The sequence below is a fragment of the Myripristis murdjan genome, chromosome 17 (assembly GCF_902150065.1).
Source record: "Myripristis murdjan chromosome 17, fMyrMur1.1, whole genome shotgun sequence".
NCBI classification, from domain to species: domain Eukaryota; kingdom Metazoa; phylum Chordata; class Actinopteri; order Holocentriformes; family Holocentridae; genus Myripristis; species Myripristis murdjan.
This window is the reverse complement of record NC_043996.1, coordinates 19,429,190-19,440,632: the sequence shown is the minus strand read 5'-3', so window position 1 is coordinate 19,440,632 and position 11,443 is coordinate 19,429,190. Positions and strand designations below refer to the sequence as shown.

At 40.9% G+C, this 11,443-nt stretch overlaps 2 protein-coding genes across 2 annotated transcripts; both read right to left on the bottom strand.

Moving 5' to 3' along the window:
* Nucleotides 1-845: 845 nt before the first annotated feature.
* thap4 (THAP domain containing 4) lies at nucleotides 846-5,756 on the bottom strand. Its single transcript, XM_030075469.1, has 5 exons — nucleotides 5,603-5,756; nucleotides 3,142-3,295; nucleotides 2,491-2,600; nucleotides 1,970-2,073; nucleotides 846-1,784 (listed from the first exon to the last, which is right to left on the bottom strand). The coding sequence occupies exons 1-5, from the start codon at nucleotides 5,625-5,627 to the stop codon at nucleotides 1,668-1,670; spliced, it is 510 nt and encodes a 169-aa protein (XP_029931329.1). The 5' UTR covers nucleotides 5,628-5,756; the 3' UTR covers nucleotides 846-1,667.
* A 544-nt stretch (nucleotides 5,757-6,300) lies between these two features.
* agxtb (alanine--glyoxylate and serine--pyruvate aminotransferase b) lies at nucleotides 6,301-10,585 on the bottom strand. The gene is made up of 11 exons (XM_030074849.1): nucleotides 10,313-10,585; nucleotides 9,763-9,955; nucleotides 9,528-9,592; nucleotides 9,305-9,405; nucleotides 9,123-9,193; nucleotides 8,941-9,025; nucleotides 8,381-8,479; nucleotides 7,890-7,959; nucleotides 7,443-7,538; nucleotides 6,982-7,110; nucleotides 6,301-6,408 (listed from the first exon to the last, which is right to left on the bottom strand). The coding sequence occupies exons 1-11, from the start codon at nucleotides 10,583-10,585 to the stop codon at nucleotides 6,301-6,303; spliced, it is 1,290 nt and encodes a 429-aa protein (XP_029930709.1).
* Nucleotides 10,586-11,443: the final 858 nt, after the last annotated feature.

Below are 11,443 nucleotides of genomic sequence, written 5' to 3'. Positions count from 1 at the left end.
TTGTAACTGTAATGTATTAATGCTCTGCAGCTTTCCAGGGGATGAATGTAAGCTGTGGAGGCTGTCCGTACTCTTTGAGACAAAGCTATTCAATGCTCCAGTTTGTCTCAAACAGATCAGGGAAACAGTTTAAAAATTATGTTTCTAATTATCATGTTTCTAATGAAAGCTGTTGATCTGGGCTTGAATTTTCTACATGCCCGTGTGAACAAATGTTACTGGCCAGCACTTTTCATTCAGCACTTACCTTCCTAACCCGTGATCAGCAACTACATGACCACAAAGGTCAAATATACTCCGTCTTATCAGTCTGATTAGGATTGCTATAACTTGGCAAAACAAATGTATTTCAATTAAGGAGTGGCTTTACGCCAAAGAGCAGTGCCAGCTAGTATCAACCAGTTACATTTCATGTGTTTGATTACACGATTGTGCTCTACCACAGCACATGAAGCTTTCCTTTCCAAATATGAGCCAAAGTAGTCCCACTGAAAACTGTTCACTTCAGTTTTAAAGATTGACCAATGTGATGAATCTCTGTCCAGATTTCTGCAAGATCAGGCTCACATTCAGAGATTGCATACGGCCAAAGACCTCATGGGTTGAGGAACGCTACATACGTGTTATTGCGTATTTTGCGTATATATTCTGTAAATAGTTTATTTATGATTTTATTAATTGGAGCCATTGCAGTGTACACAAAGCCACCTCAATGGCTCCCAGAGTGATTGAATGTATAGTATGCCTGTTTGTGGTCACATTCACAATGTTAAATTATAAGTATGTGTGTCTGAGCATTTTTTTTTAAAGTCCAGAATAAACTTTTAACATGATCCACACCTATGGACATTTTGTTGATCATTTTATTACACCGATCTTTCCATCAGGCAGCTTGAGCACGATGGAGCCTTAACAGTTTATTAATGCAATGGTGAAAAAAGTAACAGGATGCCGACACAAAGTTAAGAAACCAGTATTCATGAACTTTGTAGTCACAGAAAGGCAGATGGGCACACAACCAAATATTCCAAGCCTCTGCCTGATATGAGTGTTTTATAAGCTTTACATCTCAAGTATTAAATATCTGGACAATATAGATCAACATAAATCAAAAATCCATTGTGTTACGCATTGGACATTGCATTGTCAAACAAATACAACTCAAAATTTTCAGATTTCTGACATTCTTCAAACTTGACAGGATACAGGTCAGTCCATCTCTTAGTGCAACTTCAGCTTTGCTTTTGCAAGTCTTTTTTCTTTTAAATCCCCCATGCAGACGAGAGAAAATATGGCTGTTTGGATGCTTTACTCTGTATGATAGATAAGAATGTAAAACGGTGGGCTTTGTACATAAGGCCCACTGCAGCTTCCAAAAAATGCCCACAAGATGCTCTAGCTGTGTTTTAGCCAATGCTCCAGGTTGAGAACAGCTTACATTTATTCACTTACATTTATCATTAATTTTGTTGGTTAAGTTTGATTTTAAATATCTTAATTAGAACAGGCATTCCCATCTGACACCAGAGTTACTCTTAAATCATAAACTAGTTTATATTGTCAGCCAACCTGACATTTGACTACTGATCAGTGCCCCTATTTCTGGCAACACTTGAAATCCCAGGCCAAGATATTTGTATGTATCTTAGCGCTGCCTCTCTGTTGGGTCAAGATGATCGATGGTAGGTGATGTGCAAGTGCTGCATCAGTGGCTGGTTGTCTGTTGCCATGGAAACTGTCTGCTCGAGCTTTCCATCTGGACGAAGCTGGAACACTCGAGAAATCTGAGGGAAAGAAAAGAGCCGACCAGGTCACTGGTGTGGAGCGGGGAAAACTGCAGGTGTCATCTTGTTAATAACAACAAAAAAAATGTGTTGCTGATAAATTTCTGTGCAAATTCTGTGTGTACTTTACACTTGAAAACACAGTCGTATTGAATACATTTATTCATATTCAGGTTTAGTCTGACCTGCTGGACGTGCGGCTCCTTGGCGAAGGAGGTTCTGGCCAGAGCGAGACTCTGCAGGTTCAGCTGCTGCCCTGTCAGCTCTCCTTCCTCGATTTCCACCAGGCCTGCACAGGAAGTCACACCGGCACACCGAGTACAAGCATGAGGAATTGTAATGTACTTTGTCAGCAGGAACTAACTACATTCAGTCTCCATCTTTGCAAAAAAGGCCTTTTTCACTAATACTTTCTCAATCCATTTTTGAGAAAGATCTAACATGAAAAATAAAATTCATAACTAAAGCGAGAAACAGATGGGTCTGATTGCATGCATACATATTTCTGGCAAGGCTTTGTGCAAAATGTGACTAAACTGAACAGTCTGCTGACAGGGTGCAGAGAAAAAGCACCTTCTGATGCACTGAATGTGAAACGTGTTGTAAAATATATTTCTGTTAAATTACATATTCATGACTTCCCCAGAGAATTTATCAACCCAAATATAAGCAATAAGGTTATGGCCAGTGGCATGCACGCTGCTACCTGAGTTCTGTGCGATGATGAATGCCACTCTGTTGGTTCCAGGCTGCAGTCGTATGAAGCCACACTCTCTGTGCAGGGGCTTCTTACTTGTAGCATGAAACGCATTAAACCTGTTAACACAATAAGACAATAAAGTTGGATGAACTAAAGAAAACTGAATTGGAGTGATTGTAGCTGCAGCAGTGGGTATGAAGACATATATCAGCATTTAAACTACACAGAAAAAAGGTGGCATTTTTGTTTTGTATAACTATGTACATCTTAAACTCCACCACTGGGATATACTGTATATTTATAGCAATGAATAAAGACTAATCCACCAGCATCTTTCATCTCTGATCAACATATACAGTGAGTAACTTTAATAGCAGGCATAAGAATAAAATGACACAAACACCATATGTGCCTATTTAAGTAAAATTTGAAATTGCTTCTACAAACTTATTAATAGCTTAAGCCCAAGCATCTAGTCTGACATGAAAATTTTAAAGTAAAAATCTATCCTAAGAATCTGGTTTCACAATAATCATGCTTCAATATGAACATCTTATTCTTTCTTTCTTTCTTTCTTTCTTTCTTTCTTTCTTTCTTTCTTTCTTTCTTTCTTTCTTTCCTCAACTTTTCAGGTTTCCTTGCTCCAGTCAAACCCACATGAAGTTGATGACCGGCTGGCCGACATGGGAGAAGTGCAGGGTCTCTGTGTAGCGGAAGGGATTTATGGAGGGGAAGGATCCCTCCCCTGGTTCATCTGATTCCCAGGTACCCAGGAGCCACTCCAGCTGCAGGAGCACTGGGTTCAACTCCACTGACGGAGAAAACACACACACACACACACACACACACACCAAATGGTTTAGGCTATATAAGATATGACACTTCTCTTCAACATGCACAAGAAGGCACAGCGTGGATTAGTCTCCATTGCGAGTGAATCACTTCAGCAGACAGAGCATCATCTCATGTTAGCACTGGGAATTCCTAATTAAAATTACACCTATGTATTTTCCAAATATAGCTTTGGCACAATGTTTGGTATTCATTTGATATTCAGATGCAGAGGCTAATATCTTTTATGCTATTTGAAAAATGATTTGTGAAATTTTGTGGAGGTGTTCTTTCCTCGTGAATTGCAAAATTCAAAAGCTGCTATACTTGGCCTTGTCAAACCCGGACTACATGACCACTGAGAGCCAAAACACGATTTAAAACCATGCTACAGAGTAGGAAAGTCATTTTCTGTTTGTGAAATCAAAGTAAAGGTTGATTTCACTGCTTTTGCTGGATATAAACCACAGTAGATCTGTCAGGTCAAACACCGCTGTACTGACTGACTTGTCAAACATGGACTGCATGAACATAGTGAGGCCACACAGGACACTACCTATTCATGTAGAGTTGCAGTTCACCACAAAACTGCTCACTCACAGGAGATGAAGGAAAAAATAAAACTGTGGTTGTGGTGGTTTATGGGTCAATTAAAGACAGGACTTCCAGGCAGGAGACTGGAGTTTGACTCGTGTGAAACAAGGCTGGTGTTTGTTTCCTGTGACGACAGAAGTATTTTACCCCAAACCATGACTGTTTCCTCACCTTAACCAAGTAGTTTTGATGTCTAAATTAGGGTGGCCCATTTTTACATGTAAATTTTCAACTTCATATTTTTTAATCTCCTAACCCCTGAATTGGTTGCAATGCATGAGAAAACTCTGCTGGTGAAATTTTTTCGGACAACATTAGGAGCTTAGACTTTCCAACTTTCATGTTTTAGGCCACCCTAGTGTACATCCATGAAGCTATCAGCACCATGTATTATGACATATATCATATCTTCATAAGACAGCTGACATATATCAAATCCTTTGAGCTTTACTTGGCATTCACAAATAGAAAATTACTTTCACAAATCTGAAATTTGGTTTTAAATAGTGTTTATGCTGTCAGTGTTAACGTAATCCATCTCTGACAAGTCCATGAATAGTGGTTTTTGGTCTAGACCAGGTCAAATCTGAAACATGGTTTTGGTCCTGGACCAGATCTAATGTGCTATGTACACAGTAAAAGTAGTGAAATCGAGCTTCACTTTGATTTCAAAAATAGAAAACTACTTTCACAAATTTCAAACTTGGTTTTCCATCGTGTTTGGTCCTCAGTATAAATGCAATCCGTATTTGACAAGTCTAAGTACAGCGGTTTTTGATCTGGACCTGGTCTAACGTGCTCTGCAATGAGAAAAAAACAAACAAACAAAAAAAAAAAAAAAAACAGTGCAATCGACCTTTACTACTTAGATTTCACAGACCAACTTCCGCAAATCTGCACATGATTTTAAACAGGGGCTATGCTCTCAGTGCTCATGTCAAGGTTTGACAAGTTAACGTGCATTTTTTTTTTTTTTTTTTTTTTTTTAAATCTAAACCTCATCTAATGTGGTTTGTATACAGTGAAAAGCAGTGAATCAACCCTTTAATGACGAAAATAAGTGTCCCAAAGCTCTGATTTGGGTTTAAATAACCTCTTCTCTCTCAGTGTTCATGTATTCATAGTTTGAGGATGACGAGTCGAAATGCACCAGTTTAGGAATAAACAGCAGAAAACATTATTTTTCTTTCACTTGCAAATGTGTGGCTACCCAATGCGAAACGAGCTTCACCCTACATCAGCCGTCCCTCTGTAAGAGCTGGAGCTGTGCGCCTGTTTTTGCGGACCTACTCGCTATTTAAGGGTCTTTGCCAAATTTTCACAAACCCTTTTGAACAATTAGCAGCCGGCCTGATCTGCGCCGGGCGTCTTGAAATTTAATGACAAAATTAAAAAGGAGAGAAGATTAATAACATTTCCACAAAATTCCACAAATCATGCATGAGAAACACGTGAATTTTTACGTGCGTTTATCAATGAAGCAGAAAATTATTGGCCGCTGAATCTGAATATCAAACGCACATCGCACATTGCGCTTACTCTAATGAAATATGCAGGAAATTGTTTACAGGGCAGGCCTTCCATGTTCAAGCGCACATCGTTATTCAGGTCACAACCTCGCAGTAAAGCCCGGCCACACAGTTATTATATTGCTTCACAATCTCTCCGTCCCAATTTAAAATAAAAACATTACCTGATTGGTCACAAGGGCACGCCATTAAAACTGAGTAAGTTGAGTATTATGGAGACATGAAGAAGCAGGATAAGGAAAAGCCGCAGGGAAATAACACGGACAAATTAAATGCATATCAAACTGCGACAATGTTATTTTCAGTCCGGAGCCCTTTTATTGACGGCCACCCTCGTTCCAAGGAATCATGGGAAATGTAGTGCGCACAGTTCTGCACCACGGCTACCTAAGATGACCTCGAAAAAAGCATGACTTCGGAAAATCCCCAAGGCACGTACTGCTGACCGTACCACTGTCCATTTGTGGAGGTGCTCTATTTCCCAGTACCAGCACAATGAGGCAAGAGATGTTTGATAAAATAATGCAAATTTTATTGACTGACATTTTTCAGTACTTTCAGTGTTCTGTGGACAATGACTGTGCGCTTCTCTTCTCTTTAAAAACTACTAATTGTACAAATAAAGACCTATGACCTGTTTCTGAGATGCATCTTTTTTTATTTTATTTTATTTTATTTTGTGTTGCACATTTTTGCATAAAATCTCTGTGGTCAAAAGCACAGATTATACAATACATTGTGTGAATCCCTGATATTTATGCAGTGGCCTACTGCAGTATAGCTGTCATCTCGCAGGAATCTGCAGGTTTCATTTTCCCCTGAACGAATGTGGACTGGGCCGGTGGCGTGGGAATTGTGTCCCTCATGCTTTGCTCTTTTTGCAGTTCTTGAGGGCGTCTGCCAGAGCATGCAGTGCCATATCAGCATTGGCCTTCTCGCAGTTGTATCCCATCAATCCAATTCGCATCACCTAATGAAAAGAAGAGTGGAAAATACAGTATGTCAGAGTACTGTGTGGAGCTGCATGGGCAGATAAGAAGAGAGACTCTGTTGTAAAACTACCAAATAGATGGTGTTGCTCTTGTAACAAACAGAGAGAGTAACAGGATAAAGAAAAGGGGGCATAATGGGCATAGGCATAATATTACTGGTAGTAATCTCGACTGAATTTAGGCCCAAAAAGCTACACAAATTTAGGGCACTGGCTGCCACTGGCGCTGTGTGACTTTGCTCCACTAGTGTACTGCTAATGATAAAGTGGGAATTGAGATTGAATTTACTTCCCTAGTGAAGACAAATTGTTCAATCCATTTTCTTTATTAACTGATTTTTTGAGGGGAAAATGTGAGGTCTCTTAACCGTGATCTTTATAAAGAGGATTTTTTTCTCTTTATAATAGAGACACAGTGGAGAGAGACAGGAGGGACAGGGCAGAGAGAATGGGATGATGTGTAGCGAGGGGCCCAGGTGGCTGCGGCTAGGGTGCCCCTCTTAGCCATGATCTTAAAGCGAAGATCATAGCATCGAAACAGCAGATACTCACCATGCCTATGGAGGGACCGAGGCCTCCAGTCATCTCCATTTGGTGGTGCTTCATGATGTAGGTCAGCAGAGCCCTCCAGTCATAGCCCTCAGGAATGGCAATGGTGGTGACAGAGGGAAGCCTCATATCCTGCAGGACATGTCACATAATAAAGAGGAAAAACATGAAAAAATGATAATGTCTAGTGGGAATTTCTCAGTAGAGGTATGGTGCCACAATAACATTATAACTTATTATAAGATATTGAAATGGTTAAAGTCTTTTTAATAAATTACCACTTGTATTGGCAAAAAATCCAAATGAGATTCACAGAAAAGACAGACAAAAGGTGGGAATGGCATGCAACAAAAGTCATGAGAAAATTTATATCTACTGTATTGCAGGTAAATACAGCCATAACCTGTTATGCTAGGGTATCCCAGTTACACAGCATTATTTGTTGTTGTGTGTCTGTGCCTCACCTTATCTGGGATGAAGAGCTTAAGACCCAAGTCCTCCAGTCCCTTGTAGAGGTAGGCTGCTACCTCCTTGTGTTTCCTCCAGGACTCCTCCAGCCCCTAGAGGGAGACAGAGATCAGAGAAGCTCAGTGATGACACCCTGCCAGCATGTAACCTTGAGCGAGACAGTAGTGCAGTTGTGTCACCACATGTCATGCATGCTGGGTGTACAGTATGTAGTATCTGTTGTACCTTTGATAAACTTGTATCATATGGCAACACTGCCAAAAACGCAAATTGCAAAATAGACACTATTTTGATACAAAAAATTTCTGGACCAAAAACTGTAAGAAAACAGGTCTTAGTGATGGATTTCTAAGGGTTAAGTCTGACCACAACAAAGATGCTAGTTCTATAAAGCTTCATGTTGCATCAAAGTAAATGCAAAAACTGGTGGAATGTCTCTTTACCTTCTCAGCAAGAATGGCCAGACTCTCTCTCAAGGCGAAGAATGAAGACACGGGGCCTGTGTGGTGGTATCTAAAGCCCAAAATACAATATATCATCATCAACTACACCAGTAGCACACATGTCCAGCTTCAGTTTGCATTATATAGATTGATCCTAACCACCTCTAACCCTCACCCGTCTCACTGATGCACCAAAATTCAGAGCTTTGCTGAGAAACAAAACAAAACAAAACAAAACAAAACAAAACAAAACAAAACAAAACAAAACAAAACAAAACAAAACAAAACAAAACAAAAAAACTCTGGATGAACATCTCCACCAGACACAAACCCAGTCAAAATAAGGTTTAGGTGTGGATGAGGGGAATGAGGAACACCTTTATCTACTTCAGTTGTTCTAATCATCAGTGTTGATCTCACACCCAATATTTAATTAAAAAGATGGCTTAAACCTCTGACATGTGTCGTGTAGGTTTATGCAGTGGACTTACACTCTGGCTGGTTTGCCATCACAGCCCCAGTAGTTGGACAAATGTGTCATGTCAAAGAGGTAGGATACTGGTTTTACTTTCCTGTTAAACATCTTTTGGCTGTTTGGGGTAATAAAGAGAGAAAGTCAGTGTTTTGTTTTTTATCATTCTATTCTTGATATGTATAGTTACCAAAGATATTGCTAGAAATTACAACTCACATATGGATACATGAAGAGCTCATTTGCAAAAACAGATATCTCCATTTGAATTTATTAAAACCTTTTTAAACTTTTTGGAATTTTATTAAAATTTACTTTATATTTATTTCTATTTTTATATGTTTATTTAGCCTGGCATAATTTTTTATTATCCTAAATCATGCTTTATGTGTGTGTGTGTGTGTGTGTGTGTGTGTGTGTGTGTGTGTGTGTGTGTGTGTGTACCTTTTTCACTGCAGTGAAAAAGGTGTATTCATTTTAAGAATGGCTTTTATCTGTTTTTGCAAATGAACTCTTCACATAGACAAACACACACACACACACACACTCACTCACACACACACTGCAGTTCCTCCTTACCATGCTCTGTCATTGAAGGATATGGGTGCCGTGCCGGGTGGAGCATTCAGAGCCTTTTGAGAACCCGAGTACAGAATGTCGATCTCTGGAAGGGCAGTGACAGACAGATGAGAAGAAATTCACACTCCCACACTCACACATACCAGCAGGGGGAGGATTTTAATGTTTTCCTATGGCCTTACTTTGCTTGTCCATGAAAATTGGTGCTGCCCCCAGAGATGCCACTGTGTCAACCAAGAAGAGGCAGTTATGTCTGCGGATGGGGGTAGAGTGACAGAGAATTAGAGGCGAGAGTTGTTTCATAAGCAGTGTGAAATATGACAGGCATACACACTGTCCAGTTTGAGACAGAGAGGTGTCTCACTTTCGGCAAATGTCTCCAATGCCATCTACTGGGTGACACAGGCCAGCAGAGGACTCTCCGTGTGTGAGGAAAAACAGGACAGGCTTGTATTTTGCAATGGCCTACAAACAGAGAGAGAGGGGGCCCTCAGACATACAGATAGACCTCAGTCATGTTATTGTAGAAGGTCATACAGAGTATCTTTAATTTCATTAGTAACTGCTGAGAGAGACATTATGCCTACCTCTTCAATTTCCTTATTGGTAAAATATCCTCCTGGTGTTTTTACCATTGTATGTACACTGGCACCTGAGGCAAACATGAAGACATAAGATCTAATTATGTGTAAAAACAAGAAGTCAAGAAATAATCTAAATGCGTGGCCTAGGCATTATCCAAAATCTTTTACCAGTGCATATTTGTGTATCCTCTTTGGAGACCCAACGAGTGCGTGCGTAAACCCGCGCGTAAAGACGTACCCATTCTTTCCGCAATTTCTGCTACGCGCTCTCCCCAGATTCCGTTGATGGCAACGAGCACACTCTCTCCGGGCTCCACAGTGTTGAACACCGCACACTCCATGGCAGCGTGCCCGGAACCGCTCATGGCAATAGTCATGTTGTTCTCCGTCTGAAACGCGTACTGGATCCCTCTCTTAATGTCATTCATGATCTGAAAACCACACATGGAAGAGTGTGAAACAACTGTTGAGGCTAATTTATCGGATGAGATCATCCATAAAACCAAGTGATTTTGGCGAGGGGTCAGACGTCTACAGTCTGGCTTTGCGCAACAGTTTACACAGATAAATCATGCACAGTATTGACTTTCATGTCATGAGGCAGAAAAATCAATTGTTATTACAAAGAAATGCCACAGAGCTATTTGACAGAACCCTGGGTACTTGGTGTCTCACAACAAACTTCTGAGAATATTTTGAATTTCATATAATAAACGCCAAAACGCATGTAGTTACATTTCATCATAAGAGTTGCCTGTCAATTGTCAAACGTAAGAGGCAACATTTACCTCATACATCTCTGGGTGCAGGTGACCAATTATTGGCCTGCCGCCTGCAGCTAAAATCCGTGGAGGGACGTTGGAGGGTCCTGGTCCAAACAGGTATCGGTAAGGCGCCTCGAGCGGCCGGAGCATGCATGCTGGCGGCGGGATGGTCACGGAGGACATGGAGCGATCCAGGCGCTGCAGCAGAGGCGCGCTCCGGGGGACCAGGGGACTCTCAAGAGCCACTGCTGTCTGCTGGGCGAACAGCGCGCCCCTGCTGAAGAAAGCCCGCTGCATCACGGCTGGGGTCCTCGTTCCTGGGAAACCTGCACCGAGTGAGTTTACCACCGACAGATGGAGGGACTGAGTTTGACCGTGAGGTTTTGATGATGATTTAAAACAAACAGGTCTTTGACCTCTTGGACATGGGGCGTTGTGTCATTCATTTGACTTATAAGGATGTGCAATAAGAGGGCCACTATGGCATTTCATTTGCATTTAATGGAGTGTAAGTTAAATGTTTGATTTTAGGTTACCCACGAATAGCTCAAACTACTTTTGTGTGTTAAACGTATTTTCTAAAAATAGGAATTTGACTAATGACAACTGAAAGCATATGGTTATCATGGCCTCATTCCCAGTTGGGACAGGTTAACGCTGAGGAAGAAAATCAGACTAAAAGGAGGTTTCTATGAAGGGGTAAATAACATAAACATTGTGAAGTTATTTGGGGACCTTTTGGTCTGTCACAGCATCTAATCTGCGGATGCCTCTGTGACATGCAGCAGGTGTTCTTAAACATTTTTGGTCCAGGGTCTGAAGCCAATAGATCTTGTCTTGCATGTTTCCATGTAGATCCACCAGCACTAAGTTTGTGGGTTTATGATTTTCAAAATAGCAACAAATGATATGTCTTGATTATTGAACCTGTATTGCAAACGTGAGGACTTGCAGCTCAGAACCAGTTTGGTTTAGCCTGAAGTCATGAGGGTTGGTTTGTTGATTTTTCCCGCCCCTTCTGTGGCTCTGGATTTTAGAGAGGAGTCTTCCTTCTCTGAGAGTGCAGATTGGCTGAACAGGGGGCAGGCAAATAGACAGGCAACCCCCACCCCCACCACTCCCACAACCCTCCCCTAAACACACAGGGACACAAAC